Source organism: Zootoca vivipara, chromosome 8 (genome assembly GCF_963506605.1).
Source record: "Zootoca vivipara chromosome 8, rZooViv1.1, whole genome shotgun sequence".
NCBI classification, from domain to species: domain Eukaryota; kingdom Metazoa; phylum Chordata; class Lepidosauria; order Squamata; family Lacertidae; genus Zootoca; species Zootoca vivipara.
In genome coordinates this window covers 28,647,228-28,670,149 of record NC_083283.1, presented here as the reverse complement: position 1 = coordinate 28,670,149, position 22,922 = coordinate 28,647,228, and the positions used below count along the sequence as shown (strand labels likewise).

At 43.5% G+C, this 22,922-nt stretch overlaps 2 protein-coding genes across 2 annotated transcripts; one reads left to right on the top strand and one right to left on the bottom strand.

The window, feature by feature from the left end:
* Positions 1 to 3,854: 3,854 nt before the first annotated feature.
* On the bottom strand, positions 3,855 to 11,493 carry LOC118090433 (fatty acid-binding protein, adipocyte-like). Its single transcript, XM_035126154.2, has 4 exons — positions 11,326 to 11,493; positions 8,592 to 8,764; positions 7,895 to 7,996; positions 3,855 to 4,107 (listed from the first exon to the last, which is right to left on the bottom strand). Exons 1-4 carry the CDS (start codon positions 11,396 to 11,398, stop codon positions 4,057 to 4,059), a joined length of 399 nt encoding a protein of 132 aa, XP_034982045.1. The 5' UTR covers positions 11,399 to 11,493; the 3' UTR covers positions 3,855 to 4,056.
* Positions 11,494 to 20,283: 8,790 nt separating this feature from the next.
* On the top strand, positions 20,284 to 21,582 carry LOC118089903 (myelin P2 protein-like). Its single transcript, XM_035125031.2, has 3 exons — positions 20,284 to 20,470; positions 21,066 to 21,238; positions 21,427 to 21,582. The coding sequence occupies exons 1-3, from the start codon at positions 20,398 to 20,400 to the stop codon at positions 21,580 to 21,582; spliced, it is 402 nt and encodes a 133-aa protein (XP_034980922.2). The 5' UTR covers positions 20,284 to 20,397.
* The last annotated feature ends 1,340 nt before the right edge of the window (positions 21,583 to 22,922 follow it).

Below are 22,922 nucleotides of genomic sequence, written 5' to 3'. Positions count from 1 at the left end.
GAGGAGAGCAGAGGCTTTTTGTTCAGGATGTAGAGAGTTTTGTGCTGGCCGCAAGAAATAATTGGGAGTATGAAATGTTCTTTATACAAGGGAGTCGGGTCTACTATCCTTGAGGAGGCAGTAGTTTTACCACTTCTGATAAACTCATTTCAAACGACATGGTTTTAGACAACTCCCATCCTGACACTCCCTTTTTGAGCAAGGTGATTGGGAGGGTAATAATAGTACAACTGTAACAGAACTTGGAGGATCCTGATTACATCTATTAGTGTTGAGTTCCAACCTGCCTTGGAGACTGACTCAGCCTTGTTCACCCTATTGGATGACCTTTATCAAGAGATAAAGGATGTGCGAGTGACCTTATTACTCTTTCATTAACCTGGTATCATCCTGGACCATCTCATTGGGATGGGAATTGGGGGCACAGTTCCTCAGTGGTTCTATTAGTACTTGCATGATACCTGGCTAAATAGTAGCATTGCAGGGAATGACAATGTCTATTAGCCCCTTGGGAAATATGCTATAGGGTCTGATAGTTCCAATCTTGTTTCTGATGTTGTTTAGCATCAAGGTGTTGGGTGAGATTTACAGCAAGGTATTGTTAACACCCAACTATAATTTCTCCATACAATTACACACACACACACACACACACACACACACACGTGGTAGGAGACTAGGAATGCTATTCTCTTAAGATACATCTGTTCACAAGTATCAAAAATGGAGAGGAGTGACCCATTGTGACTCAAAGTTACTCTATTTCCAATTATTATTATTCTGGTGCAGAGTGATCGCTTAAGAAAAAGAGTGACAAATAGGCAAAACCTCATGCAATTTCTTTGTAGAGCATAAGTAGCAGAACTCAAATGAAAGCAAGATCTGGTGCACCACAGAGTCATCCATTGCGATGAGTAATGTAGGGGAAAGGACAAACAGATTATTATTATCGCATAGCCTGAGTTTATGAAAGCAATAAGCCTGTCAAGATAATCTGGAGCCTCTTGACCTCACATGTGGGTCAAGTGATTCAGCAGGGCAAATCTTTCGAAATATGCTAATAGACATGGTCTTGCTACTTGCATGTGAAAAGCTGGTTGCATCTCTGGCTCACCACCATTCAGGAATACTAAAAGCAAGACACAGAAAGTTTTATGGGGCAGTTTTTGACCCTAAGCTGACGTCCAATGTATCTTGTGATACGAGAATGCCCCAAATGAAAGCATCAGGAGAAGAACACTTAATCTGCTTCACTTGGTTTTAAAATGGAAACTAAGAAACTGACACAGATAGTCATAGGGGGTGTTTTTCTGCCCCAAACTGAATTCAAGGTGCCTCAGCTTGGTAAATTGTTCCAGAATAAGTCACATGAATTATGTCAGGAAAGGGGCCTTATCTGCTTCTCGTTCTTGAAAAATGACATGGGGTGGATGAAATCTGATGAAATGGAACAATCTGAAAAAATAATTTGGGGCAGTGCAGGGGAAGGGAATTGATTATCCAAGACCAGCATTCAAATCTTCACATGACCATGAAGCCACTGCCTCTCAGCCCAATTTAGCTCACAGGGTTGTTGTGGGGATTCAGTGAAGAGGGGGAGAAGCATGTCTGCCACACTGACCTCCTTGAAGGAAAAGGTGGGCTATAAACACAGTAAGAAAAACAAAATCCACGTGCCACAATCATTTTTTGATGTATGGCTAAGAACTAAAGGTAAAGCTTCCCCATAATTTCCCCCTTGTGCATCATGTAATTATAAGAATCAAATAAGATGAAATGAGATCCTGGGAGATATGAGAGAATGGGAAATGTAAGGTTTCTAAACCCTGCAAGACTTTTTGCATGTTAATAATGAGATTATTTCATTTGAACAACTAAGAGAGAGACTGTTACCTTTTGTTCCTCAAAGGTTTAAATATTTTTAGATAAGGCAACCCATACATTCTTTAAAAAGAAAGTATGGAGCCTTTGGAAGTTGTCAAAAATGAAAATTATAATAAATGAGCCAGTTGGAAAAGGAAAGGTGGGTACAGACTACGGTATATTCATTTTTTGCTTTGGTTTAAAGACAGGAAAATGTGAACTCATGTTATCTTTTTTCATATATACCTATATATTTATTGTATTTTTGTAATAAATGCCAGTAATAGATTAAATAAATTGGGGGGGGGGAATCTTAATTGCATAGAACATCTTTTTACTCAGTATGTGAACTATGTGTGACCAGTACATAAGTAGGATTCAGTTGGTTTACTTGGGGTACGTTTTGCTCAAGTACGTGACTGAAATTTAGGAACAGTGATTCCTACTGCACAGGAACCAATAAATGAGGACTGTGTTAAGTTCTGCCATGAAAAATGCAGCCAGGATGGATTACAACCCTGTACAACTATCTACCATCCAATCTGAATAGTCTTCCTTTTGTGGGAAAAAGCTCTAATAACTGACTGGGCAGACTAAAGTGATCCTCCAATCCACTAAAGATTCCTTAACACAATCCAATGCATATGTCTACTGAAAAGGAAACCTCACTGAATTCCACAGGACTTACTTCCAGGTAAGCAGGCACATGGAGTAGGAGACTTCACTGCTTCAATGTTTGGGGAGCAATTGTGTATCTGATACGATATGGCACTGAACCCAGTCTTCACACATAATTCTTCATCTGGGTTGCTTGAACCATCATCCTTTAGAGAGTTAAGCAAACTGTGCTGCTTCTGCCTGTGTACACATGAGGCTGGCTCATGTCAGACTACTAAACCCTCGAGGCCAGTTGCATATTCTGAATCGCATCAACTTTCATGCACAAGTCCTTCCCATCCATTCCCAACATCCTTTTAATTTGGGAGATGCCAGGGATCAACCCTGCAAATCCTCAGTGTCTGCTCAGCCCCTGAGCTAAAGCCCCACCCATCTAGATGAGCCTCTCAGATTAAATGTGTGGGAGCGCATTTTAATGAGGACAATGTAGTGCGGATGCTATGGAAAAGTTTCATGCACAAACGGCAATGGGGGACGCAAACAAAATGGAGTTAATTGCAATATTTCCTCCCCAACCCAGTGCTGGATGACTTGGTATGATTCCTTACTCTGCCAAGAAGTGTGTGTGAGAGATGCCTGCATGTGTGTGCATGAAATATACATTGCCCATGCACACTGCTGTCAAATGTCCATCAGAGGAGTGAAGTTCAGTGGCTGAAGATCTGCTTTGTATGCAAATGATCCTAAATTCAATCCCTGGCATATCCTGGTAGGGCTGGGACAGAATCCTGCCTGCAACCCTGCAGAGGCACTGCCACTCGGTATAGATCAGGGTTTTCCAAACTTGGGTCTCCAGCTGTTTTTGGACTACAGTTTCCATCATCCCTAACCACTGGTCCTGCTAGCTAGGGATGATGGTAGTTGTAGCCCAAAAACAGCTGGAGACCCAAGTTTAGGGAACCCTGGTATAGACAATACCCTAGATCAGTGTTTCCCAACCAGTGTGCCTCCAGATGTTTTGGGACTACAACTCCCATCATCCCTAGCTAGCAAGACCAGTGGTCAGGAATGATGGGAGTTGTAGTCCAAAAACATCTGGAGGCACACTGGTTGGGAAACACTGCCCTAGATAGACCAATGTTCTGATTTCCTATGACAGCTGGCTGAGCATCCATGCAGGTCCCACACCAAAGAAGGTCAGGCCCTCTGCTGTAGAGCAAAAATGGCTGTTCTAGTTGCCAGGTTTTTGCTACTATTTTAAGATGGGATTAGTGAAGCTTGGCAGATCCCACAGAAAGAATTCTGAAATCTCACTTTGGATATATTCCTTATTCGGCTTCCATACAGAATCTGACCGCAAGGAAACAGGAACATTGTTTCTTTATCATTAAGCACTTTATTGAATAGTCACCATACTTTTAGGTTGAATACTGTATACAGGTTCTTTGGAACGGTTCTATCAATAACATATCAGTTCTTTGGAGAAAGCAACTGCCTTGTGGGGCTCTGCATCCCGAACCAGCTAACTCTCCTGCTTCTGTGTCCCACTAACCACACAGGGGAAGGAGTCTATCTTCATGCTTTTTCATACACTCTGGTGCAGATAACGTTGTTCATTTCGCACTCCTAGGAGGTAAAAGACAGAAGAATCAGTACATCACAGAATCCATTCATTTCATACAAGCAACTTCAAACAAATTGCTCAAGTGTTCAATTGTTCAAATAAGTAATTGTTGAAGTGAAAAGCTTCAAGATTTAAAAGAATGCCAACAGTTGAGTAAGCAGTCTGACTTTAGCTAAGACAGCAATATTATTAATTGTTTTATTACTTGCCCTTCACCAAAAGATCCCAGGACAAGTGTCTGCATAAAAAAACCACAGTAAAAAACCCCAAACCCATAACCTTAAAATCCATAACACACATTACAGGTAGAATACCAAACCCAGTTCTTAATGGCACAGGTAAAGAGGTTCATCTTCGGCAACCAACATTTGTTGTTAAAAGATTGTGCCAAATGCACCTCTATGGTGAGGGAGTCCCACGTTTTGGGGGCCACTGCCAAGAGGACTCTCTCACAGGTTGTCACCCCCTAAACCTTTGAGAGTAGCAAAACCTCCAGCAGGGCCTTCTCTGCTTATCTTAATCTCCAGGCTGTTGCTGCTCTCTCAGACATTTGAGGCCAAGCTTTTAGGGCTTTAAACACCAACACAAACATCTTGAAGTAGGCTTGGAGGAGAATAGGCAACCACCGCAGATGCTTCACTGCAAGTTCTGCAGCACTTACTGCTTTTAAGGGGAGTCCCACATAAATCAGCTTGCAATGGTCTAATCTGGGGGTTATCAGAGTATGGAGCATCTCCTGTTCACATCCCTTATGGTGTTTGTAAATGCACGAGGACCACAACTAGATTACTAGAGAACAAGCCCCCATTCAAATGCCGCCACAGTAGTACGAGAGATGCTTCTGCATGTCACAAGTCAGAGTTGTTGACAAAATGACACAGCAAAATGGGCCTGGCCCAAATCACATGATCATTCACACCACCAACCTCACTGGTGGCCACTGTTACATCACTCACAAGCATCTTACAGCTGTGCACGTATTTGTATACATGGCAGCAGCTTCCATGCCCCCACATATAAAGGGAGCCTTGTTCTGGTGAATGTCAAAAGCTGAACACAACAAGTGATTTTGTGGGGCACCAACTTAACATTCCATATGCAAGTCGAAAGTAGTCAATACACACTAACAGATCATTCTGGATTTAAATTGCTTGTTCTAAACCTTAAGCATGGGGTCAGGCCAGAACCCTAGGAAATCCAAAGCTTTTCCTGAGCCCCAATAGCTTGCTTCTCACCATCAGATTTCCTTTGCCCCCCCCCATTAGATTCTCCATCCCCCAATAACCTCAAACCCTGAAGTAGAATGATGCATAACTGATTGTCATGCAGAGGCATGCAGAAGCAGAATAAGCCAAAGCAAATTGTTTTTATGCCATGATGACTTCTAAGCTGCACTAGTTTAATATACTCTCTGTCAGACTTCCCCAAATGCAGTCTAGAAAATTCCAGCAGCTTCAAAAGTGCAGCCACTAATTTGTTGCCCAATAATCTATAGATTATCGACAACACACCTCTCCCAACATATTTTGGGACTCAATTCAAAGCAGAGTTTTAGAGCTGTGAAGCTTTGGCAGTCTGGGTCCTGCTATTCTATGTTATCACTAGTGCTTTGGAGTATGTTCCTAATGAAAGGCAAAATGTAGAGAACAGTGTTGATGGGGAACTTGTGGCCCTTCTGATGTCAGCAACAGTCAGAGATTGTGGGAACTGTAGTCAAACAACATCTGGAGGACCCACAGGTTCCCAACCTCTGATAAAGATTTGGAGATAAGAAGAGCGAGTTTCCTGGAAGACAATTTGGATTCTTTTTCGGTGCAAAAAAAAAAAAGATACACTCTGACAGAAGAGAAGCTAGGTAGAGGGTTGCCCAGATTTCCCTGTACCTTAATGCTGACTGGCAGTATCAACCACTGTTTCATCCAATTACCTGGCGTCTCCCTTCATCTGTGAACTATGCTTACGGCTGGTAGTCTACATGCATGGACATGTGCAGAGTTCAGTAAGTTTGGATAGATCTGACAACCGGAACAACAGCCAAAGAAACGTGGAGATAAGTTCACGCCTGCAAGCTGGTCAACCCGCTTGTGTGTCTGTGGGATTCCTTTTGCATAAAGTCTTAGACAGCACCCTGGTTGCATCTTTGAAGTAGCTGCCATAAATACTTGATGTCCCCTGCCCCAGAGATCCTACACATTAGGATGGCAAGCAGGGAGCTATTTGTCTACTCATTGTAAACCATTATTAGGAATAACAAACACACGTTTCACCCTAAGGTCCCAGGGCAGGTTACAACAATTAAATCCCAGTATTAAAAACTGTCATCAGTTTGTTTATAAAACCTGTGCTCTGGCAATTGCAGAGATGGCTCAAAACCCTGTAGGTATTGGCCACGGAATATGTCCCTTTACTCAACAGGATGGATTTTATAAGCCTATCAATCAGTGCCACATTTATTGCCTGCCCTTCTCCAGTAGGTCCCAAGGCAGGTTACAGCACTATAAAAGTCAGCATTAAAATCAATTAAAACAAATTAAAGTCATTTGAACAGGGTGGGTCCTGAAAGCATACATCTCACAAATAGGTGCATCATTAGCATCTGCTGAAAGCTGTGTAGCGAAGGTGCAAGATGCACCTCTCTGTGATGTGGGAATTTCACAACTCAGGACCTACCACAGAGAATGATCCCTCCTGTGCGCGCACACACACACACACACACACACACACACACCAAGCTTATGAAGGGGGTGGAACTACCAAGAGGACTCCCTCTGCTTATTTTACTGTGTGGTGTGTTGGGAAGGATGCAGTCTCTCAGATATTTTGAGCCTAAGTAGTTTAAGGGCTTTAAATACTATTGTGAGTGCCTTGGATTGGGCCCAGAATATAACTGGCAACTAATGAAGCTGTTTCAAAACAAGTTTGTTTTTTTTGCAAATTCCAAGTGGACCCTGGCCAGTAATCTGGCTGCTGCATTTCAGACCATTTGAAGTTTTTGTGTTGTCTTCAAGGGCAGCCCCACCTAGAGCACATTGCAGTAATCCAAACTGGAAGTTACGCTGTAGCTGGCAACAGGAACTCCCTCATAATTTCCAGTGCCTTCCAACAACCTGCATACCTACCTTTTCCATCTGACCCTATGTCTATACAGTATTCAGAACATTACCTTCATCATCAAAGCCCATTTAAGCCCATTGATTCCAATTAACATGTATTCTTAACAATATCACTGAGTCAATGGCACTTAAAAATGTGATTGAGTGATGCCCTTGAACCAGCCTTCCCCTACTTGATGTCTTCCAGATGTTTTGGACTACTGCTCCCATCAGCCCCAGTTATCACGGCCATGCTGACTGGGGCTGATGTGAGTTGCAATCCAAACATTTGCAGTTGCCTTAAACCATAACAGCATATTGTTCGATTTAAAGTTTGTCCTTCCTGTTTCCTTAGGTTCAAATGCAAGGAAATGCTGAATCAGATTATGTACCATGGCTCTCATAAAATGTGAAACATCATGTTTACAGATATATTGTCCAAATAAGAGTGCCTGCAAGGAGCAGCCATCAAAGTGTGCTGTTTTGATGTAAAACAGTTTTTTGAGCAATAGCATTCCATGCCCCCTTAAAAGTAGTTTCTGTACCTATTAAGCTATTCTGTCACCATGCATGGCATGTAGTAAAGATTGCATCATTGCTTCCATTTTTATCTCTCCCTTTCATTAGCGGCAGTGCATAATTTTGCCATTCCTACTTTCACATTGCAATATAGATACAAGGGGGGAAATGAACTCACCACAACAAGCTTTCCATCTTCTATTTTCCTTTTTATTGTGGTCTCTTTGCCATCCCATTTCTGCAACTGATTGAGCGACCCATTGTCTAATGTCACAACACTCTGCCAAGAAAAGAGTGACTATCTGGTTAGTGAATCCTAAATCATGTTAAACTGTGGTTAAGAAGCTTATTTGTGGCTTTGCCCAATGCATGAACTGGCAAACCGTGGAGTGACTGCCAAAGCACACATCTCCAGAAGCTAGACCGGGGTAGCCAAGGTGGTACCCTCCAGATAAAGCTTTTTGCTTGGCTGAATAAAAAGTAAAGATATGTAAATGAAGAGAGTATGTGGTTGGAATGTAGCCCACTAGACAAAAATCAGCACCACCTCCATTGCTCTGCCCACTCTTCCCTCGTACCCTGCCAACCCCTAGCTAGAACATGGCCCCCAGACAGTCGTTGACAAGAGAATGTGGCCCACAGGATAGGAAATGTTCTCATCCATGGCCTTGGAAGTGCATACCAAAGGTTCCCATGACTATTAACTACTGCTTTTTACCTTGGGCAAACACTTCCTCCACATTCAGATGGGAAAATCAGTCCATCCAAATCTGATCTTCCAGATCCACTGCGCCTCCCACACCACACTTCAAGTGATATCCATCCTGCACCATCAAGACTCAGATCAAATAAATTAAGAAAAGAGCAGGACATACCTTTACTTTCCTGTCATCTGCTGTGGTCTCATCAAACTGTTCCCCCAATTTGAAGGAAATTTCGGTGTTCTTTAAACTGCTCTCTGTTTTGATGGTTATAACATCTCCGTTGCAACTGATGACCACATTGGGCTTGGCAACACCAGCCACCTTCCTGGTGGCAAAGCCCACACCTAGAAGCCAAATGAAACACTGTTAAGCTCTCAGCGTAAGCTGATGGGTCTCTGAAGATCAAGACAGTTAACTAGTCAGGGCAGTGGTACATCCCAAGCTGGGTCATGCAGGATAACTGTAGGGAAAGGGTAGGGAAGATTTAAAAGCACAGCATGGGCAACCAAACACTTGTCCTGCTTATGCCTCCCTTCTCTGCAACTACACAAACACACACACACACACACACACACAACGGGGTCTACCTATGGGCAGAGTGTAACCAGAAGAAACAGCTAGAGAAAAACTATTTCAGGAGGAGAGCATGGGTGACAAAATGCAGAATGAAGTTTTATGCATTCCCATGCTGTGGTATTGAGATATTGCAGGACAAACATCTATCCAGACCAGCACTCCATTTTCTACAGTAGCCATGTGCCTCCAAGAGTCTCACAAGCACAATAGCAATTTCCTGCTTGTGTTTCCCAGTGACATATTCAGATGACCATTGTGATCTTCTTAAGTGGCAACATATTGCCATAATGACTTGTGGCAATTGATAACCTTCTCCTCCATGAACGTATCTAATCTCCTTTTATCCTGCGCTTTAAAGCTCATTGTCAGAGCACTCTTTTATCCTGCGCTTCCAGAGCTTTCCCTGCAAAAACCCCTCTCTTTAAAGCCAAAGGGCAACAAATGACAATTCAGGTTTTCCATGGAATGCAGTTTGCTCCAATTCAGCTTTAGAGAGTGGGTCTTCATGGGGAAAGCTCCAGAGTGCCTGGACATGAAACTTGTGGACTGCTTCTAAAAAGAGCAGACAAAAGGCAAGTATGTGTAAGTCCCGTACTGGTGGCTATTGACACACCTCATGGGAAAACTTGTTTACCACTTTTGAGTTCCTTGGAGATATAAATGCAATAAAATAAAACAAAAAGATGGTAGCAAATTCCACAGTTTCATTTACGTACTACATCAGGGGTCAGCAAACTTTTTCAGCAGGGGGCCGGTCCACTGTCCCTCAGACCTTGTGGGGGGCCGGACTATATTTTGAAGGGGGGAAAAGGAATGGATTCCTATGCCCCACAAATAACCCAGAGATGCATTTTAAATAAAAGGACACATTCTACTCATGTAAAAACATCAGGCAGGCCCCACAAATAACCCAGAGATGCATTTTAAATGAAAGGACACATTCTACTCATATAAAAACATGCTGATTCCCGGACCGTCCGTGGGCCGGATTTAGAAGGTGATTGGGCTGCATCTGGCCCCCGGGCCTTAGTTTGGGGACCCCTGTACTACATAAATCATGCTCCCTGCTTTACAGTGCGTGCCACTATCCATTTACCCATTTCCAGTATGTGGGGCTTTCTGTTGTCAAAACCACACCGCCCATAAATAAGAGGAGAGTATCAGCAAACTCGGAGTAACCTTCCCAATGGTTGCAGAAATACAAAGTATTTTGGGGGGGGGGAACTTAGGGGGTCCACCCCCATAAAAACCCAGCTCAATGAGGACTGAACGTATTTACTGCTCATAAAATACCAGTTGAGCTCTGAAAGCGGAAAGAAACAAACTAAACAGAGGGTGGGGGGGAGAGAATAGAACTGATGGAGAACAGGATGAAAGAACACATAGGATACGTAGGATAGAGGAAAACCACCTCATTGGATGGATATATCATTTCCTGGTTCACACTGAGAAGCTACTTTCAAATGAACCCCGAAATGGACAGAGAAATCAAAGATTGATGTAGCTGAACTGGGTACCAGTACCTCACTATCCCGCTACCCATGAAGAACAACCCCCCCCCGACCATTGGTGGCTAAGCATGTCCAGTGGGCACTGTTTAAAAGCAAGCAGAAAGGAGGGGAAACACCCCAGATTAGCTGGTTCATGAAGAGAAGCACTCCACACTGAAATATTTTGTTGGCTTTTCTTTCTAGATATCCTGCTGTAAAATAGTGGCAACACTATTCAGATAGCTATCAGTTTATCAACATGATTAAATGGTAATGAGTAAAAGAGATTTTAATATTTTTTTTAAAAAAAAATTAAATGGCCTAGCACTATAAACACTTTAAGTAGTTTTTTTGAATAGTCCCATGTTACAGACTTTTTTCTAGTACTAGTTAAAAAAAACCCAAAAATTAACAGATAAAACAGGTACCCCTGCAGCCTTTGTATGGAAAATGGGCTGAGCTTACAATAGATCTCACTACAGTACTTTATAAGCTTCTTTAGGATTACCATGCAATTTACTTGGAAATAATTAAAAAAAAAACAGTGTGGCACCTGCTTAACAAGCATGCATAGGATTATGCAACAACTTGATTTGAGTTACAGCATTCCATCCTGACTCTCACTTTATTAAAGAAGTCTAAATCCAGTAAACTCAGCAACTAAATATTAAATTCAGAAGTATACAAGACTACTTTGCAGAACAACAGCTGACAGTTTAAAAAAACAAGTCATCAATGTGGGTGGGAAAAAAGTATTTTCACACATAAGAAAACTAAACCAAAATAAAAACACCTCAGCATCATAACCGAACCCACAAATATTATGGCTTCCTACTTACCAAGTTCTTTCATATAGTCATCAAATTTTTCAGTGGAAACCAGCTTCCAAGTCCCCAAAAATTGTTCACACATGGTGTAGGATTAAGTCTCCTGAGGAACTTCTTACAAGTTTAACTAAGCACCACAAAGAGCACAGCACCTCTACTATACAGCCAGATGATGTCTTTAAAAAGAAACCCTGAGCATGTGACCCTCAAAAGATTAGCCAATGGCAACAGAGACTCTCAAGGACTCCAATTACCAGAGTTTCTTCCTTTCTCAGTGGGTCATAGTGCTATTAGTCACTGCAATATAAATCATGGTATTGTCAGCACTTAATTATTGTGCTTGAGTGTCTGTGGCAATTTCTGCTGTTGCATCCTAATTAATTTTCCTAGTTTGGGAGGAAATATTGCAACCTTTATTCTGCATTGATTTAGTAATGACTCCTTCTCTCCACCACATGATTACACACTCACTAACAGAGGAGCCCTGTGCTTGGTTCATTCAGAAGATAGTGAGGCCTACAGTGCTATCTTCTTCAATGACTCAGCAACATAGAAATACTTGAGCTGTCTCAAATGGTGCGTGCCAAAACAAAAAATGCATGGCTGCTTTAGTTGCTCTCGGGTAGGTGGATCAAAGACTGTAATCTTCAAAGCTGCTCAGATGTGGCAGCTTGGAAAATCAAAAGATTCTTATTACAATATCATGTAAATGTTATGGGAGCGATTTTTGAATCAGAGTGGCTATGAGAAAATGAATGCAATCAACTCTCATGTCACACTGTTTCACATTACAGTCCTGTGTGTATCTATTCAAAGGTGAGACCGAATTCAGTTCAGAGGGATTTACTCCTTACTAAGTGTGCATAGATAGGATTGCAGCCTTAGCCTACTAAAGTCCATAGGCCCACTCATGGGTGGGTAGTTTCAGAAGTGCACTCATACAACTAGACCCTGTGCATTCTTACTCTAAACTTTGTCCCGCTGAATTTTAGCATGGTACTTACTCTATAAGGGACCCAGGTGGCGCTGTGGTTAAACCACTGAGCCTAGGGCTTGCTGATCAGAAGGTCGGTGGTTCGAATCCCTGTGACGGGGTGAGCTCCCGTTGCTTGGTCCCAGCTCCTGCCAACCTAGCAGTTCGAAAGCATGTCAAAATGCAAGTAGATAAATAGGAACCGCTACAGCGGGAAGGTAAATGGCGTTTCCATGTGCTGCTCTGGTTTGCCAGAAGCGGCTTTGTCATGCTGGCCACCTGACCTGGAAGCTATATGCCGGCTCCCTCGGACAATATTGCGAGATGAGCGCGCAACCCCAGAGTCAGTCACGACTGGACCTAATGGTCAGGGGTCCCTTTACCTTTACTTACTCTATAGTAAGTGTGTGCATAGAACTGGAAGCTTAAACTGGGTTGTCTCCTTTAATTCACACTCAGAACAATCCTGGTGAAATCTATGGACAAATCAAACATGTCACTGATCAGGATTTATGCCAGGCACAGCCAAACTCGGCCCTCCAGATGTTTTGAGACTACAACTCCCACTGCTAACAGGACCAGTGATCAGGGATGATGGGAATTGTAGTCTCAAAACATCTGGAGGGCAGAGTTTGGCTATGCTTGATATTTGTTGTTATGGACAAATGCAAATAGAAAAGAAAATGAAGAATTGTTCTTGCTAGGGATGGGCAAAACTGTAATTTGGTTTCTCTCAATTTCTCATTTTTCCAATCTTATATGATTTTGCCAAATATGCCTGCTTTGGCATGCAATTTCCCCTAATAATAGATTTTTGTAAAATAAGAAAATTCCTTCAGTAGCACCTTAAAGACCAACTAAGTTTATATTTTGGTATGAGCTTTCGTGTGCATGCACACTTCTTCAGATACGATATCTGAAGGTCGGTATCTGAAGAAGTGTGCATGCACACGAAAGCTCATACCAAAATATAAACTTAGTTGGTCTTTAAGGTGCTACTGAAGGAATTTTCTTATTTTGCTTCGACTCAGACCAACACGGCTACCTACCTGTAAATAGATTTTTGTGTTATTTCCCCTAATGAATGCATTTATGATTTTTTTGGTACACAATACTGGGCTGAAGAACTGCTCTGCAAAATCTCGCAAATTTCAGAGGATTTCAAAGGATGTCTGTGTTTTGGTTTGCACATTATTTTGGAACATGCAAGTTACATAGCTTCTCCTTTATATGTGAACAGAATCTTGGAGAAGCCAGTTCCAGAGTTTGACAATGTGCTGATTGAAGCAGTCCTTGCTTTTGTCTTAGCAACCCCCTTAACAAAGTACAGTACCTTGGATTCTTTAGGGAATGACCGCTCCCCACATCAAATGGGGGGGGCGACTTTTGCGTGGTCACACGCAGCCCCCTGGTTCCCAGTGTGGCTCCTGGTAGTTCGGACCGGCTTCATCCTCCCCAGGCTGGATACTTGGGGTCTCCACCTACCTTAGTCAACCGCCCAATCCTGCCGGGGGGGGGCGTTGCCAGGGGATTGGCCAGGTAAGGGGAGGGACCGCCCTGCCCACACAACAAAAGGTGTAGCTTACCTGGGAAGCAGCAGTTGGCTCCAGAGCTTCTCCCACCCTCCACTCCCTCAGTTAAGTCTTCTTTTGCAGGTTAACCTCTTCTCCACGGGTACGCAAGCGTTGCTACGTCAAGGTCGCTGTTGAAGGGCCGGAAAGGAATTTTCCTGCATTGGAAGGTTTTGCCTTTCCCGTAGCAAAACGTCACAACTTTGACGGTTTCAGGCCTTGGGCAGAATCCTTTAGTCTATCTTCCTAAATGGGGGGGGGGGGGTGAAGCTATGTCCCACGCCCATTTTGTGGCAGTGATACCAGGGTTCCCCGTTAAAGGGGTCTTGAGGGGAGGCATTCAGGGCCGGCTCATCATAGACCCCCGGTGGCGCAGGGCACCATGGCGCCGGCCCGCCAGGAGGGCGCCGCGAGCTGCGCCCACCCGCTGGCCGGCCGGTCCGCTGCGCAGCTGCGCGCGGCGCCCACCTGCCCACCACGCTGGGAAACGGGGCGGGAGCGCGCCAGAGAGATTGCGCTGTGTCTGCCCGCCCACCCGCCGCGCAGCAGCGCTGCACCCACCCGCCCACCGCGTTGGGAAACGGGGCGGAAGGGCGCCGGAGAGATCCAGCGCACCATGGCGACAGGGGCACTTAAGATGGCGCTGGAGGCATTGGCCATACGCCAAGAGGTTGGCATTGCTCTCCCCTCCAGTGGTGGCGAACGGGGGGGGGCAGGCTCTCTGCTTGAACATATGTTCCCCAGAGCCAGCCCAATCCCCACACATTCTGGATAACCCTGAAGTCTCCCAGATCCCCGGCTGGGGACTGGGAAGGATAAACACCCAATGCCTGAGCCATACATCTGAATCTTAATAAAGTTGTGGCCAATTTTAATCCCATAGCAAGTTGTCTTGAGTCATTATTCCGCTCAGGGGTCGCCTGGGATTTGGGGGACTCTGCCTGTCCACGCAAATCCACGCTTGTTGAAATAGTTTCACAGTGCTTTCAATGTATAGCACTGGTGTTGCTTTAAGCTAGATGGCGAGAGAACTTTGAGGCTGCCTCACAATATTAATCAACCTTTCACTCATTTTTGAAAGGAATCAGTCTTGTTTTGAACTTTGTTCCTTCATTTCCTCCCCCTCGCTGGCTCCTAGCTTTGACTCTTGCTTCTTTACTCATTTAAGAGGGGAAGTGAGTTTTCAGTTATACAGCTGGGCTTTTATAGAGGGAAATTATTCTATTATTCTTTGTGACAAGCAGCTCTTGTTTATGTGGCCCTTAGGAGAGCCTGACAGTAGTAGGGTTCTGGTTTTTCTTTTTTCTTGGCAGGGCTCCAGTGAGTTTAACTTTATGACAGGAAGATATTCAACAAACAAAGCTTTTCTCATCATGAAGGCTGTGTACACACCACACATTTAAAAGCACCCCTTCCCCCTAAAAAAGAAGAAGAAAGAATCCTGGGAACTGTAGTTTGTTAAGAGTGCTGGGAAGTGTAGCTCTGTGAGGGTAAACAAACTGCAGTTCCCAGAAAGCACAGTCAGGGGGGTCAGATAAACACTTCACACATGAGGTCACGAGTTGCACATTTTCCTCATCTGATAAGGGTTCTATGTATGCACATACAGCTCCTCCATGTAAGCAGATCATAGAATTCTAGAGTTGGAAGGGACCCTGAGGGCCACAATTCAAAGTGTTAGTCCTGACTTTCAAAGCCCCAAATGGCCTCAGCCCAGTATACCTGAAGGAGTGTCTCCTCCCCCATCATTCAGCCCGGACACTGAGGTTCAGCTCCTAGGGCCTTCTGGCGGTTCCCTTACTGCGAGAAGTGAGGTTACAGGGAACCAGGCAGAGGGCCTTCTCAGTATTGGCGCCTGCCCTGTGGAACACCCTCTCATCAGATGTCAAGGAAATAAATAACTATCTGACTTTTAGAAGACATCTGAAGGCAGCCCTGTTTAGGGAAGTTTTTAATGTTTGATGTTTTATCGCTTTATTATTATTATTATTATTATTATTATTATTATTATTTCTGTTGGGAGCCACCCAGAGTGACTGGGGAAACCCAGCCTGGTGGGCAGGGGGGTAATAATAATAATAATAATAATAATAATAATAATAATAATAATAATAATAAATTTATTATCTAGTTCATATCCAAAGCCTTGCACCTCCAGCTACAACAGTGTTTTTCAACCACTGTTCCGCGGCACACTAGTGTGCCGCAAGATGTTGCCTGGTGTGCCGTGGGAAAAATTGAAAAATTACTTTATATATAGTCAATATAGGCACAGAGTTAAAAAATTTAACATTTTCTAATGGTGGTGTGCCTCGTGATTTTTTTCATGAAACAAGTGTGCCTTTGCCCAAAAAAGGTTGAAAAACACTGAGCTACAAACTCCAGGTAGAAAGCCCGCTCAGCTGCGCATGTGTGTTACGTAGCGAGGTATCGCCCCCCCCCCCGGCGACTCCAATCCGCACGCCTCCAGCTACAAACTCCAGGTAGAAAACCCGCTCGGTGTGGCGGGGGGGTGCCACTTGGCGCCCCCACCCCCGCGACTCCCAAGCCGAGCGGACTTTTTACCGGGAGGCTGGAGGCTCGGCTTGGGAATCGCGGGGGTGGGGGTGCCAAGTGGCGCCCCCCCCCGAGTGGAACCCAGGGCAGACCACCCCCATTGCGACGCCCCTGGGCAGAACTTACCAATTCTCTTCTATGCTTCAATTCTCTTCTATGCTTTCCTAACATTCAGCCAGTGGTGACTGAAGCTCAAGGACTTCAGTTTATGGTATTTCATTTAGGACAGCTGTTGGAAAGGTCTTGTCCTTTTTGCCTCCCAGAATCATACACTGCGCAACATCATTCGCAACCCAGCTACTAATCCGCATGAAAGTAAGTTACAAGTCGAAAGTTGAACTCAGTGCTTTATGCAGGCACATAAACCTAGCTTGGCATGGACTGGGAGTAGGTGGCAAAGTCATGCCACAATGTTCCAGACATCTAAACAGGCGTTACAAAGATTGCTTCCTAGAAAACAAGTCCGCTGGGCAAACCAGGCTCCTACTTGCTCCTTAAAATGGTAGGCTGGAGTCACACCTATCTTGCAGCTCTGTAGCAACTCTTGTTGTTATCTTCTTTCAGGACCGATGGTTTTCTTGGACTTAATCTGAACTGAGGCCGATTTCAGGCATGATTTGCGGCTAAGCTTTGCTAAAACAGTGACAAAGATCTTTAAGAGTTCTAAAAACCCTTCTAGTCAATGTCCTGTTGAATATTATTCTAAAAAAATATAACTAATCGTCCTGTAAGAACTGACATTAAACCGCCTACAGCTAAGAAAAAGGAACTTCACAAAGTTTGACCTTCATCTTGGAAAAATTGATAAACAGCAGGAATACGCTGGAGACATAAACAAGACATTTTCTGCTTAGACTAGAGATACATTACAACACAAACTCAGGTGTTTCCTTTTTCCTGGCTATCAGGATTTCTATCCTACAGCTGCTTTGTATTTGACGTTCCTGCTTTTAATTACAGTACAAGTAATTAGGAAGGGCAACATTGTTGCAGGCTTCCTCTTGAACAGTTCAGCAAATGAGTTAGATTGCATTTTCTAAGCTAATGTTACAGAGCCGAAAGTGGCTACTGCAGGATGGTTGCCAGTCTAGCTTAAAGTTGACAGAAACTTTATAGTACAGAGGCACAGAGACACCACAGGAGATCAAACTGCCAAATATGCAACTTTCGTTGGTATCATCTTACAATGTGGCAAATATTGCAAATATCAGATGCAAACAAATGGGTGATAAATTGAGTTGAAGTTTTCTTGTTCTAACTGACCCTCTCTCTTTTTTCCAACTTTATAGTAGGCAGAAATTCAACAGTGGCATGAAGTATTCCCACAGCATGAAGAAAGGTAAAAGCCCTACCAGGGACACTGTAATAGCTAAGTCATTGCTGGTGTTAAAAAGGTTTGTTCGGACTGTTTTGTGTCAAATGGATAGCTTTTTACATCAACATTGCATCCAAACTTGACCTGCTTCTTAACTGAATGCAGGATTGTTTTTAGTAAAGCAGGTTCTCCGCTGCTCAAATTCCTCATCAGATACTCCACACTAATAAGAAGAAGAAGCTGAACCGACATAAAGCGTGTTCTGCTCCTTGCTTACATCCTGTATCTGTGGCAATTTCTCCATAACAGTCAGTGCTTATTTACTATACAGTGAAGATTCGTTTATGATTCTGCCTTAGTTCATTAACTAACAGGCACAAAAAGGTGGACTTTGAGACTATTTACAAAGATGTGAAAAGTGCTACCTGCCCAAAGATGTAGGAGAAGAAGAGAAGGTTCTGGCCCAAGAGATGATGGTGTTTTAACATAGTTTAGGCAGTTTTTAAGCATTCTGCCCTATATTTGTGTACATGTAGTCCCTGACATTGGGTCATAATCCCCACCCCCTGCCCATTTTTCCAATTGCCAATTGGTTTCTAACTGCACATTTTCCCAACTCTAAATTTTGCATCCAACTGCACACTGGAAGTTAATTTTCTCTTTCATTTATTCTGCTTTGGCCTAAGTGTAATTGTTGTGGTTTCCCTTCTGTGAAAATGCAAAGGTCTTTCCCTGCTGGTAAGGAGCAGTAATGGCCATTTAATCTCACACAGCTTTCTTATTAACCTTCAAAACTTCCAGAGCAACTTTCTTTGCTAATGCATGTATTATTTGAAGTGCACTGACATACAGGGACCAGAAAGCAACTTTAGCTTTGCTTCCCTGCTGCGTTTTGTATCGGACATTTTTTATCTAGCTGCACTTTTCAGTCTATTAGAGGACTATACCAAGTGTCATGGCTGTTTAGGGTGGGTGGGGAGAAGGAAAGGGAGAGATTTAATAACTGGATTGAAATTTCACTTCAGGGTGAGATTTAAGACACACATGATAATACCCTCATTAGCTTACAGGCATTTAACCTGCCAATGCTCTGTACTACTAACACAAAGTTTCTATACATCACCTTTCTAAAATGCCACTTACCCAGAAAGCAAAAGTCATTGGGACCCTTTTGACCCTGGAAATATTTCAGGTTTGGAAGCCATAAGGCTGTAGCACCACGTTGGCGATCTCAGTATTAAGGATAATATATCTGTATAGGTAAGATGTGAACTTTTAAAAGAGGTCTGTGGGGAAACACTGACCTTTTCAAGTACATGATTTGCTTTGATTGAAATTGCTTCTATCTTAATTGCAAGCACTTTTCTTTTCCACGCATTCGGGCTGGGCCTGCCACCTTCCTGCACCTCTACCCCAGAACAAGTTTTCTACTCAAGTTACGTAACAGGCAGAAACCCAATAAATGCTACTTTCCTCCATTTGCAATGATTTAGGCCGTGTGTGTCTATAATGTGGCCTGATTTTTAGATGCATTGTCCTCTCTTTGAAGGAGTCCTCAGTGTGAAAAACTCTGATCCAATTCCAGTTTAAAGATAAAGAACCATTAACAGAGAAAGGAAAGACTTGGAAGAGGCCCGCAGGCCACAAGGGTTGCCAGTCAAGGGCATCCCAGACTCTGAGATTTCGGGGCCCAAACCTGAGACCTAGGGATGGGCCCTGGCCATGTTATGGCAGGATGCCCCTAGTGATGTCACGAGGACAGGCCCTGGAGAGGGAGGTTAATGGGGAGTGAGGAGCGGAGGAGGACAGATTACACAGAGTGTCAGTGCTATAATTTGCAGGTAGCTTCTGCCGGGTTGAAGTGTGCAAGTTGCATGCATAGTCCATCAGGCCCAGAGGAAAAGTTGGAGTGAACAGCAGCGGTGCTGTTTCCTGATTTTCCTCCTTGAACATTGGGCCTGAAGAGTAAGAGGAGGCAGGAGGAGGAGAAAGTGCTGGCAGTGAAGAGAAGCATCATCGCAGACCCTCCAAGTGTCCCTATTTTCCAGGGACGTCCCTTATTTAGAGAAGCCGTCCTGGTTTCTGATTTGATCCTGGAATGTCCCACTTTTCCTTAGGATGTCCCTCTTTTCATTGGAGGAATGCTGGAGGGTGTGGAGTTATCCGATCCCCAAGCTGTCTGAAGGCAATCCTAAAAAAAATGTTTAATGTTTTATTGTGTTTTTATGTATGTTGGAAGCTGCCCAGAGTGGCTGGGGCAAGCCAGTAGGATGTGTGGGGTATAAATAGTAAAATTATCATTATGGACTGGGACGTCCCTATTTTCATCAGAGAAATGTTGTAGGATATGTCATCAGTTGATGAGCGATAGTAGTGAACCCCTAGGCAACCCAACTGTTTAAAGGCCTAAATGACTGAGGCCCCAAATATTTGAGAGACCCTCTCAGATCAGCAGTGGGACCTTCTAGGCAGTCCCACCGCCCTTATAGGTTTGGCAGGTGGCAGCCCAGGAGATGACATTCTTTAGCAACTAACTCTGTCTAAAGATGCCAAGGATATAAAAAAATCTGGAGCTGGCCCGCCAAAAGCTTTCTTTTTCCTACAAAAAATTATCATGTTTTCCCATACAGCAGCAGTCACAAGGACTTCTCCCCCATCACTCTTACATAATGGTTGAGCAGTTCTCGGGAACCTGGAAACTCATCTCTAGTGAAAATTTTGATGAATATATGAAAGAACTGGGTAAGCAAACATTTTGTCACAAACTAAGGGCTTGTCCTCTGGGGAAAATGGCTCTTTAGCATTCAATCTAAGGAAACGGCAATTCAGATTTTCTCTGGAATGATGTTTGCTCCAATTTAGCACTAAAGAATAGGTTTTCCCTGGGAAAGGAGCGGGGCAACAAGAAAAGTGTTCAGAATGAGTCTGTGGCATTTTGGCTTAAAAGAAATACTATTCAACAGAAAGTATATAAGATGGAAGTTATCATGGACTGAATATCTTAAATAATCTCCTCCCACCATTTTTATGTAACTGGCAGATGGAGAATCAGAAGTCCTTTTTTATTTTTCTCTGTTTCTTTTCCTTTTTTCCTTTCCTTTTTTCTTTTTCTACTCTCTCTCTCTCCCTTTCCATCTTCTTGTTTCTTTCCCCTTTCTTTGTCTCTGTTCTTTTCTTTCTTCTTCCTTCTTCTTTTGGGTCATATTTTTGGGGCCTTTGTTAAGGTCCAGGGATTGTGTACTCATGGGGTTGGTAGATGGTTGAGAGCCGCCCTGGGTGGGAGACAGGGGAAGGTCAGTCTCCCAAGGTGAAATTCTGTTTTCCTTCTCATCTGCAGGAGTAGGTTTTGCCCAAAGGAAACTGGTCAGCCTAGCCAAACCCACCATGATCATCACCACAGACAAAGATGTAGCCACCATCAGAACAGAGACTGTCTTCAAAGTTGCTGAGATTTCCTTCAAGCTAGACCAAGAGTTTGAGGAAATAACAATGGATAACAGGCGTGCCAAGGTGAATATTATTGTTTCCCCTAGGAATGGTTCCCATGGTGGGAAGTGCAGTATCATGACAGGGGGGTCTGCTAATAATCAGAACTTCAGTTAGAGAAATATATTCCTGTTGGTGGGGGAGAAGAAAGATAGCAGGTAAAACCAAAAATTCATCTCCTTATAACTCTTACTTTTATAATGATTTTTAAGAGCGTTATAACAAGAGAGAATGACACTCTGATTCAAGTGCAGAAGTGGAATGGCAACGAGACTACCATCAAAAGAAAAATAGCAGATGGAACCATGGTGTTGGTAAGCTTTTTCCATTTCATTCATACAACCATGTGGCCAGGGGAAGGACCATAGTCCAGTGGTGGAACATAGGGCTGCCATATGTCTGGATTGTGTCGGACATTACAGGGATTTCAAAGGCGGAATTGATGAAACATGCAAACAGTTCCAGGTTCAATCCCGGGTATCGCCAGCTAGGGCTGCTAAGGTCCTCTGTCTGAAAGTCCCTGCCAGCCAGTGCGAGACAGTACTGAACCAGATGGGCCAATGGTCTGGTTCTGCAGGGCAGCTCACTATGTTTCACCCCAGGGTTTTAAGGCAGTCAGTTTCTGTTGCTGTTGTTGTTTGCTTAAAGTTGCAGCGATCAAGGCTGTAGTGTCAAGAGCCAAGGAGAATGCTATTCTTCTTCCCAATCAAGTTGATTTCACCAGTACTAGGACATAGTATACCTTCCCCGCCCATCAGACTGGAGCATGGAAGGAGAGAGTGGAGAAAAACAAGAAGCAATTGGGAAGAATAGCATTCTCCTTGGCTCTTGACACTACAGCCTCGACAGTTGCATTGTGTAATGATGACCACCCTTCTGAAATTAACAAATTGCTATTCTACCCTGATGTCCTCTCTGTGAGGCAGTCACAGAAGGAGTGAGCTGACAGCCCCCAAAGTATATGAGAAAGTGTAGGAATCGTGTGTCCATGATTTCAGCAGCATGTGCAGGTCTGCTGCTTGGTCATAATGATATAAGCTATGGTTTAATGTAACATGCAAACGGGGCCATTGTTACTGGCAACAGCATCACAAGTGCAACCCCACACATAGAAGCAACTAAGAAGACAACAGCATTGCTATAAAGATGATGGAAGACTATGGATTGTAACCTCTCTTTTTTTTTCATTTGCTAGGAATATGCCATGAATGACATCATTTGTACCAGAGTCTATGGAAGAGTGTGAAGACATTATCTTTCCATTTCAGCTTCTTTTACCTACAGCATATTTGTTACAAAAATGAGCATGGCGCTTATGTGGAAATGAAATAAATAATTTCAAGGAACTGGCTTAAAGGAAGCTGCTTCAATGACAGCCTTTCATATCACTCACACTCAGTCACCCGCACACACAAACACACGCCGTTTGAACAAGCTTACTTTACGCAATTGATCACAATTCCTTTTCGCAAACTAGGTTTGTTACAGTTTCATGCCACGTAAGAACATTCTTAATTGCAAAGGTTTATCTTTTGCATTTCAGCATTTTCCTTTCAGACACTCCGGTCTCCAGGAATATTTGCACCAGAATGCAAATCAGTGTAGGGGCAGTGGCTGTAGCTTACCAGATTCGGATGGAATGTGTTATTGAGCAAGAAGTCCCTTTGAAGTTGGGCTGTATAATAAGCTACTTACCCAAATCTGGCTG